Source organism: Stylophora pistillata, chromosome 14, assembly GCF_964205215.1.
Source record: "Stylophora pistillata chromosome 14, jaStyPist1.2, whole genome shotgun sequence".
Taxonomy (NCBI): Eukaryota; Metazoa; Cnidaria; class Anthozoa; order Scleractinia; family Pocilloporidae; genus Stylophora; species Stylophora pistillata.
In genome coordinates, this window is record NC_142532.1 from 19759901 (window position 1) to 19779894 (window position 19994).

At 38.2% G+C, this 19994-nt stretch overlaps 1 protein-coding gene and 2 long non-coding RNA genes across 8 annotated transcripts; 2 read left to right on the forward strand and 1 right to left on the reverse strand.

Annotated features, from left to right (window-relative positions):
* Positions 1–939: 939 nt before the first annotated feature.
* LOC148716995 (uncharacterized) lies at positions 940–19476 on the reverse strand. Of its 5 annotated transcripts, XR_015995387.1 has the most exons (4): positions 12263–12401; positions 5372–10503; positions 1827–1887; positions 940–1482 (listed from the first exon to the last, which is right to left on the reverse strand). It is a non-coding gene; the product is annotated as an uncharacterized LOC148716995 (long non-coding RNA). The 5 variants fall into 5 exon arrangements; XR_015995386.1 differs by lacking the exons at positions 5372–10503; positions 12263–12401 and adding an exon at positions 18551–19476; XR_015995384.1 differs by lacking the exon at positions 5372–10503 and having other exon boundaries at positions 12263–12397.
* LOC111333325 (homeobox protein Nkx-2.3) lies at positions 12329–15040 on the forward strand. Its single transcript, XM_022938868.2, has 2 exons — positions 12329–12518; positions 13082–15040. Exons 1-2 carry the CDS (start codon positions 12329–12331, stop codon positions 13609–13611), a joined length of 720 nt encoding a protein of 239 aa, XP_022794603.1. The 3' UTR covers positions 13612–15040.
* On the forward strand, positions 16099–18794 carry LOC148716996 (uncharacterized). Of its 2 annotated transcripts, none has more exons than XR_015995393.1 (2): positions 16099–16945; positions 18396–18794. It is a non-coding gene; the product is annotated as an uncharacterized LOC148716996 (long non-coding RNA). The 2 variants fall into 2 exon arrangements; XR_015995394.1 differs by having other exon boundaries at positions 16099–16910.
* Positions 19477–19994: the final 518 nt, after the last annotated feature.

Sequence of the window (19994 nt, forward strand, 5' to 3'; positions counted from 1 at the left end):
CAGGATAAAATCTTATATTGGAAGGACTGTTTCTTCTTCGACTAACAGGGCTACTTCAACAACTGGAAAACATTCTTGTTTTGAAATATTCGAATGTCTTTAATGCATCAAACGTGGTAGAACCTTTAACAACAAGGGATCCAGTATTAATTTTTAGTTGGAGACTAGTTAATAAGAGGAGATGACATCCCACTCATATTTGTGTTAGAACTTACTATCAAAAGAAATAAAATACCTGGCGGTCTAATACAGAAGTTCGGCCCCTTTTGAAACTTCTAATGGAAGAGATAATTTGGTTTGTTCCCTGTAGAGCAAGATGGTCGGTAGACGAACGTCGCGACTGAGGCTGTGTTTTTCCCTTCGTTTACATCTGTTAGAAATTCAACATCTCGTCACAAAGTAAAGGACTCATTGACTCCGCTTCGAATAACACTGAAAATATTCTTAAAGTTCAATTTGAAATGATTTCGTCAGTTCGCTTCAGTACGCCATAGCCGAACGTGGAGAATATACGAACCGTCAACAACCTGAGACGCATTCTTTAAAGTTACCCCTACGTGTCCCAGAGAACACTATCCTTAAAGGAAGATCATTAAAATGGGAAACACTTTTTAAAATCACTGAATTAGTCGGGTAGGTCTTAAAACGCCATAATTTACCCGTAACACGTATCGAATTCACCAGCCAGCAAAGAGGCAGCCTATCAAGTAAAGGAAGTTCAGTTAGCCTTCACAATACAGCTTCGAGAATTGTTTATTTTCCTTCAAGAGACTGCAGCGAACTTTTACTCGAAAATTTTTTCAGTGAGAATAAGAGGTTGTGCTTCCTTTTTTTTTTGTTTTTGTTTTGTTTGAAATCCATACTAATTTTTTACCATGATTAATGGGTTGTAACATGTTGCCATGTCGAAAGGACTTCACAGACTAAACCTGCTTTGCATACCATGACATTTCGTTTAATGGGCAGTAGGTGAAAATTTTAAACAAAAGCAACAGAATACCTGAATGTTTTTTTTATCAGAATAACTGTTCTTTACAGTAACTGAATAAAGCTTTTTTTTATGCCCACCCTATATATATATCTATCTACATTTGAATATTGACAACAAAGTACCGCTACATACTCTCTGCGTTCTTTGCGTTTATCTGCTTCCGTGACGTCTGAGAGCCAAGTTCTGCTACCATTTACTCTAAGTCGAAGTTCTTGAAATTGACTTCAAGCTCCGTAACAACTAACCATTGTATTAAGAGGGAGTCAGTTCCGATTTTCGAAAAATGTGCATATCTTACAATTTGAAAGTACATTTCCACAAAAAATTATCGATTTTCATTTTCAAGAGTGAAACTGATCTTTTCAATTACTTTGAAGACCACTCCTACAAAAAACAGATATGGGAATTATTTCGTCTTAAAACTAATCCTGTAATCTCCATCCTTGCACTCCAGCACTCTGGTATCAGTTGTTGATCCCCATTCTTGTATTCTGAAATTTTTTAAAGCGATAGTATCTTACGTAAATAAACAAAGCCTTCAGATGAGCGACTTCCACACCCGCAGGATTTGAAGATGACGCTGTTACTACTGCAAAAGACGTAACTCTAGGCATATTGCATTTATCGTCTTCAAGTTCACAATTTCAACTTGGAAGGTATTTCCGTTTTGTTTGGGATTATGAATAAAAGAGGACAGCTAACTAAATAGAAGCAGAAGAAAGTTTATTTGAAACTTGAAGCACCGCTGCATTGCGATTCGACTCGACATCTAGTCGTCGAGGAAAGTTTATGCTCACTTCAGACCATTCTATAGATTTGAACTTTAAAAACTTACACATATTTCTAGCGCGATTTCAAAGTCCGTGGTCTGTGAGTACGTCTGTTTTATCTCCACCCTATTTATGACAGACAAACGGAGCTTTAGACTGGTGAACCGGGTGATAAATCTGCCCTAAAATTTATTACTTACACCATAACTTGTCACGTATTATGGCGCGAAACTAAACTGAGCAGCTCAGCGACTACTCTTGGTTAATTTCAGTGGCGCCAAAGTGTCTGTAAAATGCACTCAGAGCAACAAGCCGAGAGCCACCTTTTAAGAGAAAAATTCGATGTTTATCTCCTTTTAAATCCCAATTTCTTGCTATTACATGGATCTGGTTTCTTAACTGGTGCCATTTCACAATGAAGGAAGTATTAATGCTCGTGTTATCAGTTGCGTTTCTTTAAATTTCAAAATAACTCAAGGGCTGCAACAAACGAAGCCTTTTATGCGAGCATGAAACGAAGCCGCCTTCAAAACATAATCTACATCGATAGCTACGTCCTGATGCAGAAGGCACCCCCTTCTTTGAAGCAAAACTAGAAGTCTGAATGCGCTGCGGTTTCCTAAGTGAAATGGTTTTGCGGTCAAAAAACTTATTATGATAAAAGGAAAGGCTCCATGCTAAGCATGCATATTAGTATCGATGTTCACACGACCTGAACAAAAAGATCATCGACACTCACAAGTGAAGGGTGACCTCTTTATGAATTTAGGAAACAGCAGTGAATAAGCTTGTAAGTGGCTTAGCGGTTTGTCTTTTTGCTTTCTTAAACCGGTGACATAGCAAAAACACCGGTGAAGCGTTTTGCGTTATTTTATCAAGCGAAGTGGTTCTATGACAATCCAATTTTCATCCCCCAAAGACAATCACACACAGTGGAGTGTTATTACAGTACGAGTTGAACCGTTAAAATCTAGTGACTTGGTTTTAAAGAGTTTTTGATTGTAATAAGTGCTTTAACAAGTCCTTGAATGTTTCCATCGGGATGCTTTTTTTATGGAAACGGAAAATGTAAATTTTCTTTGCGGACATTATCCTCTCGCCATCGGTTTTGACTATTATCTTCCAATAGCAACTAGGCTGGAAGGAGAAGATGAAAAAAATAGGGGTAGGAATCGTTCACTAAATATGCTGTCGTTTTCATCACAAGGGTGAACATGGTATGCATAAGCAGTATAAAAGGCCAGTGGAGGGACGACCACTCGACCTTTCTCAAACTGTAGTGAATTGCGGATTTCTAGTTACTTTATTCATAAAAGCAGGCTATGAAGCGGTTTCGGATTACGTACACTTAACGTTTTGAAGAGCTCACGTGGTTTCAGCTTCTGGAGATAAACTTAATACGCCATATGTTCCAGAACTGCGTTTAATTCGTATAGTATAATATTGCCAGGGATGCGATAAAAGAATTAAAAGGAAGGAGATAACGAAAAGATAAGTCTTTCCCCACGCGAGCTGGTAGGTGTGGGCGCGACGTGCAAATTTTGGTCTTCAACAGGTAGTCCATCGGCCCCCTCGTAAATGTTTTTACAGAGTCAGCGTTTGGAACTGTTCCAGAGAAAGAATCCCCTGTAAAGCTTTTGAGGCTCATAAGTGTTGGGTTTAACCAGCTGATTGGGAAGAAAGCACAACCGATATGCCATTGTTTAAAGTAGACAGCTGATCTAGGAGCTGTATGTAAATGCAAACATGGCCGCAATACCAAAATTAAAATGAGCACTTCTTGACGCGCTGATAAAACAAACCGTGAATAAATACAAATCGAAACGAGGGATTGTATCGCAAAAGTTATGAGAACTTTAATTTTGGTAAAGAATCGTATCAATTGTGGTCCTTCACAGTGGATAAATGGCTGCATACCCGTATCATAGCTGACCACCACGGAATCGCAAACTTATTTCAAAATAGTTCAATCAGTCGTAATTGCTCTGCACCTCAACTTGTCGATTCTGGTTTTCAAACCCAACAACCTCGTGTTAGTTAAGATTTAGTCTCCCTAAATTGCTGAGTAGTATCAAAGGTTCGCCGAAGAATTCGTACATTCAGTAAGATTTTCATTACAAGCGAAAATGCAGTCTGTGAATTGTTCTTTTCAAGTCGAGGAGACTGGCTGACTCAGATGTGGCTGTCAGTCCAGCATTAGTTACATTCGGTGCAGCTGGCATTAACTTTTCGATAAATGTGCTTCTTTCCTCCATTGTTCCACTGAAACTTAATCCACCGAAATACTACAAATAAATAAATGTGAGATGATTTTTTTACACGAAGCGCGAGGGCCAGCCGGGGAACTTGAACAACCCATGTCCAAATAACATCCTTTAAAAGTATTAAATCGAGTCGTCGAGCTAAAGTTAACTTGTGTTCCAATTTTTGCTCTGTTTACTAGGTATGCTTCAGGAGATAAATAAGCCAGATCTATGGGAAAAAACGCTTTAAGCCACCAATAGGCGATCATGAAATCCTCATTATATATATGATCAAAGCAAGTCATTGTAATTGTAATACATGCTGCTAACGTAATAGTGCGGGTAAAAGTTGACTTTCCCATGGGCTTTATTTAAGTTTGCGTTCATAATTTTTTTGGAATGTCAAACAAGCTAGAATTAGCTATAGCCATAACACAAACCTATTTGGCGCTCAGCATCGAGCATAAATTAATGAATAAAAGAGGATTGTTTCACGCCTTTTGCTGAATTTGGTGGGTTGGACAAATATTTTAGCCTCGTCGAGTTATGCTTGGTTTGTTTCAAGCCACAAACGAGTCTTAAAAGAAGTCTACGATGTAGAAGGTTAAAGAAAAGCTCAAACATAAATTTCAGTTGACTTAAATCACAACATCAGAAGCTCACTTTAAATCCAGACAGGCAATTGAAATAATTCGGACTTTCCGTAGGGTACAATTCTCGTTACTATTGGATTACTGTCGCAAATTTCAAAGTTGCTTGTAAATCGAAGCGCAAACAGGATATTCATATATAAGAGTAACAATTTATTGGTTTCATCGAAGAATTAGCTGTACACTAGTTTACAGTGGATGTGAGCAGCGATCTAGCAAGTTTTTCCTCTGAGATGTTCAGTTCTGAATGTTGTGATATAGAGTGGTTCTTCAGACGACAAAAAAGCAATGCACCTTAAGCGAGTGATTTCTCTTCGTGACTGAAATTTGAATTCCATGCAGGTAGTAAGAATTTTGCGCTAAAAGCAACTGGATTTATTTTTTCACCTTACGACAGAATCGCATCAATTTTGAACTTGAATCGTGACTTGAATCACGACAATGTGGGATAAAGAGTAAGAGAACAATTTACCAGTCAAATAAATACTTAGTTGGTCGATAACTATTTTTCTTTCTCTAAACGAATAGTTAATATCCGCCAGAGGTCTAGTTGGCTAGAAATTGAAATATTCTCGAGCGAATGCCTCATGCTGTGGCAACGTCCTTGGCCAGTTTGGCTTGGCACGTTATATTACTAACGAGAGCTACAAACTGAATCAGCCGTTAACTGTAGTTCGAATCTTTCTCGTCAATAAATGCCACAAAAAGCACAATTACCTTCTCTTTTTTTTACTGGTTTCACCACGAGCACGCGGCCTCAAAAGCTGCTTAAAACTTGGTCTAATCAAGAACCAAAAATATCAGGGATACCATTGGGCCTCTGCGCTGAGTCAGAAAGAATAATTCAATTGTTTCAAACGGTGCCTTATCTTTTAGCATACAACAACTGAAACAGCACGCGTCGCTGAATGAATTTATTAGCTGCAAAGCACTTCACTTGCTTGGAAACTCTGCCCATGACATTCTATGATGTTCTTCACGTCAAGTTTTTGCATAGAGAGATAATTTCTCTCACTTTTCCACCCGTATTACTTTTCATTTAACCTTTTAAAATCATGAGAGATAAAGCACTTCAAAGATATGCTTGGTTATGAGTTCAAGAACAAAAAAGGCGGGTTGTAATTTCTTTTTTTTTGGAAAGTTTTCTTTAGGTGGAAATAAAACCTTGCTTCATCTTGGCAAAGTTTGGAATACAATGCAAATAGAGTGATGGTTACTTCCGATATAATCCTAATAAAGTTTAACCAAGTAATCATGGTATGAGGAAAGGTGTCCCCCCTGTTTACTCAGAACACATTTGCAGCCACAGGTTCATTTCCTTTGACAAGTTTATCCTTTTTGTCCTCCGCTTTATCTATGTAATAGAAAGTGTCTTTCGCGTTCACGTTATCTATTTATAATACCGCTAGTATGTTTGGCGCGCTTGAAATATCTTTATGAAGTTTTACGTTTCCTTGTTTGTTTTTGGTGGTAGAATTCTTGTGAGAACATGGGAGCTGTTCACAATGGAAATGAACACACAGCCTTGCTATTCAATAACACGTTCTCCTTTTTGTCTGTCTGTCGGAAGCACATTAGAACAAATTAGAACGTTAGGTAAATGGCATATCTCACAACGCTCATGTCTCAAAACTTCAAGAATCTGAGAGTTCATAAAAGCAATGTTGGAGCCTTTGTTCTTTGCAGACAAGATCGCATGTCAAGTGTCATCATTTTCCATGAATGAAACTGGCGGTCAGTTTGCATGAGGTTTAATTAGTTTCCCCCAGTTCATAAAACTAGTTTGACAGCCGAAGTGTGTGTTTTTCATCTCAACCGGGCATAAATGACTCCGTGTTGACAATTCCGTTTGTCCAATGCCACGCGTTCCACATATTGTTGTCCATGAACTTCATCGATGTGAATAAAAACGAATAAAAGTTAACACATTGCCCGTGCGTGTCAGCACAGGTGAAGGCAGTTAGATTAAACAATGCGACATTTATTACAAACGCGAAACAATTTCAAATCTTACTGTTAATGAGAAAGCGTTTTTTCGTCCAGCCGGCTGAAAACCAGGGGAGTTTGTCCCACGCAAATTTTAACCTCGACTCTTGCATAAGCTTTTAAATCAAGTATTGACCTTTGAGAAACTCTTTCTCGATCGCATAAGTCTCGGGAAGCATAATACCTTTAAAAATTTTATTTGAAGTTCAACCTGGGAACCCACGGTAAAATTTGGAATATCACAATGCTTCATACGAAGGTTAAAGTTGTTGCTCTTCGAATTGACAAAACTATTATCTCTCTTGTACATACTCTCAAAGTATAGAATTACCTAAGTCTGGCGAAAGGAAATGAAAAAGAAAATATAATGAATAAGCCTTTTTTTCATCTTTAAAATGCAGTAAAAACATGATGGCAACGATAAAGAAGCTTAAAGAGAAGTGTACGTGGAAGAGGTCGACTAATCTCACATATCGGGCTGAAAAACTATGCAAATATGAACAGAAAAGCAATTAAAATCATTATGAGACAACGTGGATGGTAGCAGCTGGCTGAGTATAAGTCAAGGAATATTCTTTAAAAAGAACTTACACCAATCTTTTTGTTCTCGCTTCTTCATCCAGGAATAAATTCAGTCGGAACTTTTTATTGAAGTTTGGGGGCAATATTCTACAATTAACTAAAAGCTGCAAGAACCAGTTTATTGTGGTTGGGTGGTTGTAACTTTTTAAACTCAGATAAAACCTTTGTGTGTGACCATTCAAATGAAAGCTACTGAGCAATAGACTCATGCGGTATTGTTTATTTTCCTGTGTTAGGTGGTTCTAACTTGGACGTTTGTGAGCACAACCCCACATATATGGTGACTAGTTTATTTAAATGAATCAACGCCACTATGTATTACATTCTCGTGGATTTGATTGTTTTGCTGGGCAAGGTGGTTGGAAAGTTTTTTCGCGTGCAAATGAAAGCTCTCGATCTGAGCACGTACTACCTTAATTAAACCTCACAAGGTATTCAGACTTTTAGTCTGTTGATAAAAGCCCAGTGTATGCCAATCAAATGAGAGCTACTGAGCAGTATTTTCATTTGGTGCAGTTTTTTTCTTTGTTCTTCACAAGATGGCTCTAGCGCTATGTCTTTGGATAAAACCCTAGCGTGTGACATTCAATTAAAAGCAGTTGGGTAGTTCCTTTGCGTTGTACTGTTTATTATTAAATATGAGGTTTCTCTAACTCTGACTCTAGCCCTAACCACCACAGGTTGGTGACGAAAAATCCTTATGATGCACAGAGTTGTACTTTCGTGTGGTACTTTTGTAATATGCTGAGCAAGGTGCCTTTGTAAATTTTTAGCATTTGAATGGAACCCTCCTTCGTGACCGATTAGAATTATATGTACCAAACAATTTCTGCAAGGTGTAAGCAAAAGTATCTCAAACTTATGATTTTAAACTTAGAATTTTTTTCCTAGAGTGTGATTCTAGTTTGAAATAATGGGTAAGTACTTTTCAAAGACTGCAAAATGAACATTTTTTTCTATCATTAGTATTACGTGTTTTTTTTTTTTTTTTTTTTCTTACTAGTTCGAGGTTTTTAACCGTCTAATCAAAAGTATGTCTTTGTGGGTTTTGTTTCCTTTTGACAGTTCTTTTTTTGTGACATATTTTTTTATTAACTAGGGAAGTTTATATTTTCCATCGAATACAACACATTTATTGCATACATTATGGAATAAAACTAATTGAAACACCTGAATACGACCGGAAAACTTTCAAAATCTTATTGTGGGAAATTAACTCTCAAATACCCCTTAGAATTATCGGTGGAGCTCGAAAAAAAAAACACAACAACATTGTCACATATTTCATATGTGTCAGTAGCTTCCCGTCTAATGGTTAAAAATTCACAAAAATCTTATAAAAATATATTCACAATAGTTGCCCTGTTTTGTTCGTTGTGTTGAACATGGGTCACGGTGTCAATAAAATAATGAAGGTGCAATGTTAGGGGTAATGCCTAATGATTGGACCTTCAGCAAGTTGAAGGTTGAAACGTCAAATTATTTGTAAGTTTGGGACCACCCGCGTTCTTTGGAACAAAAGCTGAGCTTTATTACAACACAGTAGCTGTCCAATTCCTGACAGCTAAATGAGGATAACTTTCTTGCTGTATTCTGACCCAAATGGCAGATAACAAAAGCCAGAGGTAATTACTTTCGCAACAAAACTTTGTCACCAGGCCCCTATCACGGATGGGATGATGGATTTGGTTCGCGGTCGAAATGAATTGCTTCCCTTTAATTCCATGCCAAAATAACTTTAATTAAAGCAGACGACCTTTGGATGAATTTTTTTGACAGGAAATAACGTAAAACTATTCTTACTTCATCATTTCCATCTCCAGGAAACGACAACCCATTAGAATAATTTTGAGTAGGACACCTGTGGGTGCTACGTAATCCAAACTCGATGCATGAGAGAGTGCCCCGTTATCATTGACTGGATGTTGTCTTTTTTCTCATCGCGGCTAAGAATGCATGAGATCTCGAAGGTAAGATGTTAAGAGTGCAGCAGAGTCCCCTGTAGCCTTTTTGCTTGAAATCAGTTCTGTTATGACCACTGAACTTATTACAAGCCCGGCTGGGACCATACCACACCATAGCCGGGTTTGGTTTGTTATCTCATTTGGTCGATCACCCCAATAAGCCATTTGACCGTTTGACAAATTTGACCGAGTTTTTCAGTTATAATTTATACAGGTGCATTGTCTGACCCTTAAACAGACCCCCCAAAATAGGCACAAGATAACAGAAAATAACCTCGCATGTCATTCCATAACTATCCTAGCAGAAGGACACCCTTATAATTTTGATGAAAACGTTAGATTTGGAGTATGAGTTTGAATTACTTAAGGGTCAGGATTCAAGAGCTGTTATAGTTCTCAATATTTGAGAAAGATCCTTTTCAATTTAATAATTAGATAGCTAAATATGCCTTACGTCTCTCATACTCATTCTTCAACAGTCCGGCATGTACGGTCTGTACGTATGCATAGATATGTGAATCCGTTTTAAGTTCGTTATTAAAATGCATATGTTTTCAATCTTTTTAGCAATTTCTACGCTTGAATGATTTTCGGCTGAAATGAGTCCCATAGAGAAAAAATCTCCAAATTATTTCTGAGAATTATCAGAAGGGATGTTACTCCTTTTTTCAAACCATTTATAATCACCGAAAGCTCTGACTCCCTCGAAAGGATTTTCTAATTACCAAAACCTTATTGTAAATGAAGCAATTTAAGGTGGAAATGGCAAAACAGATTTACTGTGGGGTCAATCTTATTTCGGAAGTTCAGACGCTAAGCTTTTAATCTCCGAGCGAGTAGTTTTCTTTTGGCATCACCCTTCCTTTATGCTGTGTCAAGGGAGCTTTCCAAAAACCATAAAACACACTGATTTGTTTGAGTTTAGCCATAAAAGATGTTTTGATGACAAGATCTGCTTCGTGTCACGATGAGGCGCCAAATTGTTTTCCTAGTGTGCCCGGGTCAAAAAGTTAGTCCAGCCCACCATTAAAACTAGAAAAGGCAAAGACAAGGGGCGTAGACTTGATGAAGAGAAACTGAAAATAATTACCTGACGTAAATTCGCATTTGGCCGTTTTTTTTCTGCACTGAAATTTTATCTCAAGCTTAAGAGGAGATCATTGAGCTTAAATACAGTTCTGGTTTGAAGAAAAAAGACTTGAAGACGTGGGAAATGATTCCGTGATGTTTGCTATCGCTGGCAAAATCAAAGTCATCATAATTCTGCCCACTTGTCAAAAACGATAGTAGATGACGCCAAAGAGCTGTCCTTGTGACCTTTAAAGATGAAACTGAGATTTAGATTAACAACGAAAAACGAGGTAACGAAAACAATAACATAATTGAGTAAACTTCACTTTCCTCGATGAACTTCCACCTCAACGAAGATACGAGGTACATACAAGTAGGTTTTTCGCGAGGAAAAAATATTCTGCCGGGTTCATTCATTGTGATGTGCGATTGATAGCATCAATGAAATCAAACATTGACAGAAACAGGGTCTATACATGCGCTGTTATGGGTCACAGAAACATCTTTGTCACTTTGATAGTAATCCCCCAAGCAGGTATTCAAAACATTTGTGTTTTATTGTAAAAAACCTAGATGTTTGTTGAGGTCAATGTGGCTGCTTCCTGTGTTTTGAGCCTTAGTAGATATGCTGATGTTCTACGACATTTGCAAACATTGACAAGACCGCACGATGCTTGGCAGGCCTTAATTATACGATCTGTCATGTTCTGGAATATTTACAGGGTTTGCGAACCTTACAAGCAGAAAAATAAATAGCGTAGAAGCTTATTTTAGTGTCAAGAAACAGTCCGAGAGGTCTTGAAATTAGGACCACCCCCATAGTAAATTAAATAGTAATCAGAAATAGTGGGGGGTTTAGATACAAAGAAATATCAAAACTACCGGCACTGGTCGAAGTTTTCCTAAACTTTGGGGATGACCCCTCGAAAACTAACTTTTAATTTTTTGAGATGATTCTCAAACCAGACAGAACTGTTCTCGAGAACAAGACTTAACCGATTTAGGTCATATCTTCTTGAAATATCAACTGCGAATCAAAACAGGTTGAGATGCGTAGCGCTGAAGTAGCTGTCAACAGCTCGTGTTAAGGAATTAAAGAACTGGAAATCTGTTAAAACCTTTTAAGATACGATTTTGTTTTTAGATTTCAAGTCGACGTGAGACGAGAGGGATTGGTCGTCAAAATGTATTGTGACAGCAGCATTTCAAAGCTTCACCCGTTGAGAAATAACAAAAGAACCTATTTTAATTTTGGCAAGAAAACATCTATCAATCAATCTAATTTCTGAAGGTTTTTATAGGAAGGCAAAGTTGTCAGGCCTGTCGAAACGAGTTATTAGCAATTCAAAATCATTGATTCTTTAATTTAGGCCAGAATCACGTAGTGCTTCAGTGAAGCAATAACGCAAGCCTCGTGAACACAGATATTAATTTTTTTGAAAACGGTTCAGTCGTCTTAGTTTAAGAAATCACTGGAAGGAATTGATTTCTAAACGGTTAATTGCTCAAGAGCTAATCCAGTTAACTGTATTTAATAAACAATTCGCCAGCTCCACCATTGAACAATGGTTTTCCCGCCCTCTTCTGCCGAGTTAATTCAATGTTTTGAGAGGCGTGAGGGAAGAAAGGCATTAGGATACGGGAAGTGGTCAAAGATCGTTCAATTACACCAGGATAGCAAAACGCACACCGGATTGGCAGCTCACTAAATGAGATTAAAGCCTTAATTGGAATACGCTGTTAACGAACAGATAGTCAGGGAAAAGGCAAGGCCAAGTTAAAGGGAATCGTTTTAAGCCCTATAAAACCTTTGGCTTTTGTCTGAAACATTTCAATAGCTATCATTTTAATTAACGTACATGTCAAAGGGGTGACATCTTTTTATCACCCTAAATAAATTCTCCTCAAACAGTGAATAATAACATGTGTTCTATGTCAATTCAGGCGAGTCATACATGACGTGTCTCAAGCTCGCTCATTAACCAACCCACACATTCCAACCTACCCTTTGATCTGTATACAGTCAATAGGCCAGCAGCCATCTTGAGTAGCGTCCGTCAGGACTTCAGTAATGTCTTCTTTCTCTGTGAAGAACATCCTCAGCCTGCCGGAATCGTGTCTTCAAAGCTGCTCCAACGCTTCTCCACGGGTTCCCAATATTTGCCAAGGTGTTAATCTCTCCCCCGATCGTTCTACAGGATCTAATTGCATAATAACGACGATGCCTCCATCCGGTCCGCAAAGCCAAGACAACACTTCGGGTAGGTGCAGGGATTGAGTTTAAATTCTATTTTCCATGCCACAAAATTCCTCTGAAAATTGTCCGTTTTGAGGGCAGATTACTCGGACAAGCGCTCACTAATCTGTCAGGCGATGGTGAATCTCACACCAGATTGTTATTCCATTTTCGTGACTAAGGACATGAAATGTCATCTTTGTAAGTGAGCGTCATCTGCACAGAGACGCAGTAAAAAGAAACAAGCTTAAGAGCAGCGGCTCCATATTTTGATACTTTTTAAGCCACAGGAGATGAAAGTCGGTGCTAAGCAAATTAAAGGTAGGCGAGATTATGCTGAAAATCCTAAGAACGCCAAAATTCCATCGTAAATAACGAGTTTTTTTCCTTGCAGTTTTTTAAACTCGTGAAACCCACCTCTTCGGTTCACGTTGTTTTTGGAAAGCTTTTCTAAGTAAAGAGTAGAACTTGTAGAACATAAGAGTCATTGACTTCGGCTCCGCCTCGCTGGTAGTTTAAAACCAAATCACCCCTTAATCGGTGTTATCGAATCTCATCAAACGCCTTTACCCGCTTTCGTTCGATTAGGTCCTCGACCACATCCTGAGATGAACGAAGACTGTGCAGGGAACGATGTGCTACAGCAAGCTCCAAAAATTAACAGAGACGAGTCTAGCGATGTTCCAAAGAAAAGAAAACGACGGGTGCTCTTCACCAAACACCAAATCTATGAGTTGGAAAGACGATTCAGATATCAGCGCTACTTGTCAGCCCCAGAAAGAGAACAACTGGGCCGGATGATCAACTTGACGCCAACACAAGTCAAAATATGGTTCCAGAATCATCGATACAAGCAAAAGAAGCAAGCCACAGAAGCAGGAGAATTTAAAGATTCTCACTCGCTCTATCCCAGAACTGTGCCGGTGCCCGTTTTAATCCGCGAAGGTCAGCCATGTTATTCGAGTGATTTTGGCAACTCCGTGGGAAATTACTACCCGAACCAATATCAACCAACTTACGACTACACAAACTCTTACGGGAACTCTTATTCTTACACAGCGCCTATTTCATCCATGAACTCGTCTTGCATGCAAGCGTACTCGTATTGTAAATGGTAAAGAAAGACCAGTAATGTTCTATAAACTGTGGAGGAATTATTTCACAATGAATCACTGTACAGTCTTGTTTTGGCCGTTACAAGATGACAGCCTAAACCATGGCCAAGAGAGACCATTGAAACTGTCGATCAGTCGAGAAAACTCGACAAATCTTTTCTTTCTCCCTCTCTAAAACCCATTTTCTGTAGTTTTTGGAAGAGAACCTGTAAAATATCTCCAAGTGCCTAACTGTAATATTGCCGCAATTCTAAGAGTTGAACATTTAAATCGCATCAATTTTGTCAATTACACTGTCCACGAAAACTCAAGTCTGATACTTATACAAGAGCAAAACTATGGCTCCCGTTCGAAGAAGGACGCCAGAATTTTTTTCCTTTTGTCACATCGTGACATTTTCTGTTATTAGTAGTTAGAAAGTGACATTTTTATTTTGCCATTGATAAATCTGTTCCTCGAGATTTTCTTAGAGTTACTCTTCACGTTAGGGTATAGATTACATTTCACGGGATTAAGTAACATAGGCAATGTCTAACTGAGAAAAGAAGACCCGCAAATGGATACACCGTCTTTCCTTCGAAATACTGTCAGACAATAAAAAGATAATGGAGCAGATTTTTCCAATGAAGAGACAACCTGCTGCGGTAAATGAAGAGTATCAAAGGGCGTGTTTGCTTCATCGGGCTTCATTTGAAAACAGACATCTCATTTACTTAATGTTTTGTGTATTGGTAGACAGCGTTCCTTCAGTGGTTCTTTCTTCTATTGAAAAGTGAAATGAAATGTTTTTATGATTTCAAATAAGACATATTTGAGCAGAAGTTTAAATACAGGAAAAGATAGAATTTTATGACAATATCGATATAGATTAATTCATTGATGAGACCGATGCGAATCCCAGAGAAGGAAGACTTCGTGGTCGATAAACTAATGTAGTGCCTGTGACTCTATCAATGTATTCATGCTATTTATCCTCTATGCTTTTGCTAAAAAAAATTCGTAAATAATTGGTGACCTGTTCATCACCTCCTTTAGTCTGGGAGCACAAGGACGCAAGATAGTTTTAATAGCCAAATGTTTTCTGCTCGTGGCTTTTGGTTGCAAACTTTTATTAACAATCCATGGGTTGGAAAATAGCTACCAGAACACAGATTCACCATTTTAAGTTACTACAGAATTCTTAATTTATTTCGTTCTAAATGTTTTCATGTGGTGCGTAAATCTAGTAGGACACTTCGTCGAACGAATAGGATTTAGACTTACCGTCGAGTTTATGAATGTGCAATTAAAAAAGTCCATTGTGGTTTGGTTGAGGTAGTTCGCTTCTCTGTTCATATATATGATCTGATGTACATATATTTACATCCATGTTAGTATGTTACTTTAAATTCGGAGGAGAGCTCCACAATAAAACTTCATTCGTAAGAGAGTATGCGAGTGTCGGTGGTGTAATTACATGAAAAAAAAGCATGGGAAAGGAACAGCTGACAACAGCGAAAATCCTTTAATACGAGGATTGGTTTCTCAAAAATATAAGTGCAATTCCTTAATAGTTCAAATGGTTTGGTTCTCAGACGAAGCATTTGAAAACAAGAAATATGCCATACTGGTGAGGACATAGAGAGGCGGAGAAGCACTTAGATTACTGTTGAACGAAATGAAGAGCTCTCTTATCTGGCATATCCTTTTGACGAATGCTGATCGATGAATTTAGGACAAAGTTTCAAAAGGTAAATTGTAAAAGCCTCTCTTTTCGATTTATCGTTAGAGCCAAAGGAAAGTACAAGCTAGTTTGAACGGTTCTGGGCCAACTGGACCATTGTTATCATTTCGCTCTGTTTGAAAGTTGCTGTGTGAGTGCATTTTTGAGTCAATATTGAGGAGCAAGGGTTTTGATGTGCAGAGCCATAAGTATCAGAGTGGAACGAAATAGAGAAAAAAGAAGTGTAGCAGACTCAAAAGGAATGATTTTTGGTCTATTCAATGTCAATGGTGGGCGGAAAAGGGGCTGAATAAATACCCTGAGGTAAAGAGAGCATAAGCTTTGCCGCCAACTTACATTGTGAAGCTAATTATTTCTCACATGACTTAGCTGGTCAGAAATGGAACCAGATTTTTCACCGCCTAAAGGTATACTCCTTTGACTTGCGTTACCCTTTAGAAATTTTAAATGTCTGCGTTTAATTTTTTTTCGGTATTTTGGTGGGGAAAGCATCGAGTCCCTTCAACACTCGTGCGTGAAAGATGAGTCGGACATGCATGATTCCTCCATCTTCATTTGACTTGGAAAAAAATATACACGAACTTTTAATCAAAACACTGCCAAAGGGGTCAGTTCTATAGTAACTATCACCCTAGCTACTTTTCTTACATTAGCAAATATAATCCTAAGCTTTTAAAGACTTTTAAGAATAAAAACAGCTCAGGAGGAATTCTATTCAATGTTTGTTTTCTTTTGGTGTTGACGCCGTTTTAGGAGGTAGTGCTTAAAGTAAATAATGCCTTAACCAACAGCATTTTTGTCCACTAAACGGCTTACGAAAGCTTTTTTAACAATTTGCTCTTTAGATACTATATTACTGCGAGTCAAAAATCAGGATATTTTTTACTTTAGAACCGGCGCCGGTTCAAATAAATCTAATTTGTCATGCTGTGAGTAGGGTGCAATGTCAAGCCACTGAGTAGGAAAACACCCTCCTTGTCGATACGTTTTAACTGGAATGATGATTTCAGATTTTTCTTTCGCGTGGAGAAATTTGAACCATAAGTTTTATTCTTCAGAGGAAGAACCGTCATACCTAATAAACTGTCTGTTATCGGGGTTCATCGTTTAAAAACACCAAAAGTGAAAACAGTTTAAACTAAACTATGATTGAGTGCCAAGTTAATTTGGATCAGATTAGTGTCCTTTTACAGACGCGAGAATGCGTCCGTGGCTGACCTAAAAGGAATCTCAGTTGTCGTGATCCTAAAAATACAAGCAGAACACGGAGTCTATGTGAAGAGGCACTTATTCTCTTCATGGTTCCTGCTGGTTGCATATCCGTCATTCTTCAAAAGAATTACAAGTGCTTTGTTACCCGAAATTTAAAATGGACGAACCGAAGAGAATGGAAAACCAGTTGAACAATTGACGGATACTTGAAATTTTCTTTTCAGTTCCATGTGCACAGGGAAATTAAATCCGTGAACAATACTGAAAGGATTGTTTCTGTTATGTGCAGCCTCTTAAAGCTGGTTGTAAGGGTGGTTTTCTTCAATATTTCTATAGAAAGAATGACTGGTGCGAAAATGAATATAAGGTGCGTGGATCTGCTAAAGCACTGAGAAGAACACGGTCTGTCTGATTTATTTTGGTTTAATTTGATACCGTACATATATGTTGTATTTTTTTTTCCCTCACAGTCCTTTCAGAATTCTTTTATTTTCCATATGGTGGTGTAGGCAAAAAGAAACTTGATGCATTTAGCTAATATCGTGTACATGTGTGTTTCTTAGGAGTCCTAAGCAAATTGCACTCTTCCATTATTATTCGTGCAGTTAGGACTTCTTTACAAATGTTTAATGAAAGTCACAACTTATGACACTCAGAAGGAAAAGATCTTCTGACCAACTTTTACATTAAAATCAATTTCAGTAGGGTGACGAACTTTTTGCTACGAAATTCCTTCTTCCAAAAGATTGCTGCGTGAAGTTTTTGTTTTGTGTTTTCTAATACTAACTCAGGAAATATTTTAATTTGTAAAGTCTTAGTGGTCCGTAATTTCTGAAATGCTCAATTTTTACCAAACATTCTCTCTTGAGCACCAACACCTCGATGAAACTATTGACGTTTAGAAATCGTAGAAGAAACGACTCATTTAAGGATGTTTCCATGACTGTGAAAACATTTAGCAACGTTTCTCTCGGAAATATATAATTTGGGCGTTTATAACAGCCTAATTCAATGCTAAGTTAATATTATATAGTGCTAACATTTCCATTGCAGCTTACACAACGTAGAAAATTTGCACGGAAATGTAAACGTCATTTCCGAGCAAGATGAAATGTCCCTTGTTGAGATCTATACTTATCTGTAACGCACTCTATGTTTCACAAGAGCTTTGCGCTTTAAGGAGCTGTGAAAATCTTTGCGGGATTTGGGAATATTCCGATGAACGCGTTTTGGATCCCTTCAGACTCAAATAATGATTAGAAGCTGTGAAAATCTTTGCGGGATTTGGGAATATTCCGATGCACGCGTTTTGGATCCCTTCAGACTCAAATAATGATCAGAAGCTGTGAAAATCTTTGCGGGATTTGGGAATATTCCGATGCACGCGTTTTGGATCCCTTCAGACTCAAATAATGATAAGAAGCTGCGAAAATCTTTACAGGATTTGGAAATATTCTATGGCACGTGTTTTGGATCCTCTCAGACTTTATAATACAAAATAATTGAACTACACTCCTGATCTTTGCGTTCCGTCTGAAACGATGATCCCCAGAAATCTCTTTATAAATATGCTAGTGTTCTGTTCATGTCAGTAAACGCACGACAGTCACTGAGCCAAAGTCTTTGATTACATAGTTGCATAGAGCAGAACCATGGTAGAGAATGACAAGAATGCAGCACACCACTTTAAGTACTTTAACTATATCCGATGAATTTTCATAAGTTCTCACGAAACGAAATTACAAAGCAATTCATAGCGGAGCGATTGCATCTGAGAAAACTGAGTCAGGTCTAAAACAATTCATTTCATTGAGGAAGATTTTAATGCATATTTTTTGCTTTGCTTCCTCAGCGTCAGGGATATCCCTGACCAATGTAAAGCGAGAAAGCGAACCACTTATGATGCCCTTAGAGACACACTGCATTACTCAGGAAGGAAATTGTAAAGTTCCACTGTGAATCAAACCCCCTGTACTGCACTTTTAAGATTGAATATTAATCGGATACCTCAGTATGGACACTTCCTTCTCATGTGCATAATAAACTTTGACTCGTCCTGCTGCGCTCTCTGGCTGTGATTCCATCCTTGTTATCAGAGCGTGTAGCCAATTAGCGGAACGTGAGCTATTGTGCTGCTAGCTCTGCGCTTGTCAGCAGTAATTTTTTTACGATGAATTGCGTGACGTGTAACACCTAACGTCAACGCCTCGTTTCAAGGAATAAAATACTACTGGGTTTCCTCCATCTTGAACACGTGTTTCAAGTATAGACTTCTTGTCTTAATCCCAAAGTTTCCTGGCGATATCCCATGGTTATTGCTACAGTAATCACAAGTGGCGAGGGATCTGAAAACCAGTGCAGTTGTAGAAACAATAGGGACTTTAAGAAACCGCGACGGCGACGCCAAGGAAGACTTCGATTAAAAATGAATTTCTATTCTTAGTTAGAATTTCAAAAATGGCTGCAGGAGCTTACTGTCTCATATAGCGCCACAGCTCAACTTCAGCATGACGAATAAAGCAGTCGTTGAGTTCCAAATGGAAATTTAAATAATTTGCCGTCGCGGTTTTGGTTCGCAGACGACGCAAATTTTGGCGATTTCACGTTGTTGTTTTGCATAGGACGGCTAAGAAATGTACAAAGTTTCAAAACGCACGTGCTGAGCTATTTTTCTGCCAATTAGATCTCTTGTTTTTCCACGTCCTCGTTGCCGTCGCCGTCGTGGTTTCTTAAGGTCCCTAATACGTTCAAAGAGGAGACGAGACCCCTCTTAGTACTTCGGATTATTCTGTATTGGACCTCTTTTGGTGTCCAATCCTTTTGAAGTATGCACATTTTGAAACGACTGGGTCTCGTAGGACTGGCACTAGTTGGTATCGCTTGACGCTCTTTGCTTCGTTTTTCAGGACATCATAAAGTTTACTCATGCACTGAGTCCCAGCACACGTTAACAAAACTTTTTATTCCGTCATACGCAAGTATTGGTTTCGAACTATAAGTTGTTCTGTTATTAACATTGACGCCGTGATCACGTCACAAGTTTTAAAAGCATCCGCTTTCATATTCCCGTGTCTGATATGAAAATGGAAGCAGGCCAATATAGAAGCTGCTTGAAGTAAATAGGAGCCTATGATTCTATCACTAGCTTTCTTTCTTCATCTTTAGTCACGCAGAAAATAAGCCAGCTTCGAAACTAGAATTAAAGTCAAGGGGTTCAAGATCGTGCTTGTGCGTTTACAGTTTATTGATTGTTACTCAACTCATACGGGTCAAGATTTTTCTATAATGACTCCAAATTAAGTTGAAAAAGCTCACAGAGAGCAAAATCTATCATTGATTCCAAACAATCAATCAATAATAACCCATCGTTCGAAAATTTTTAATGTTGAAGTGATTTCAAGTGGCTTCCCTTTTTATTCAAGAGCTTTAGGAAAATTCATTCAAGGAAGAT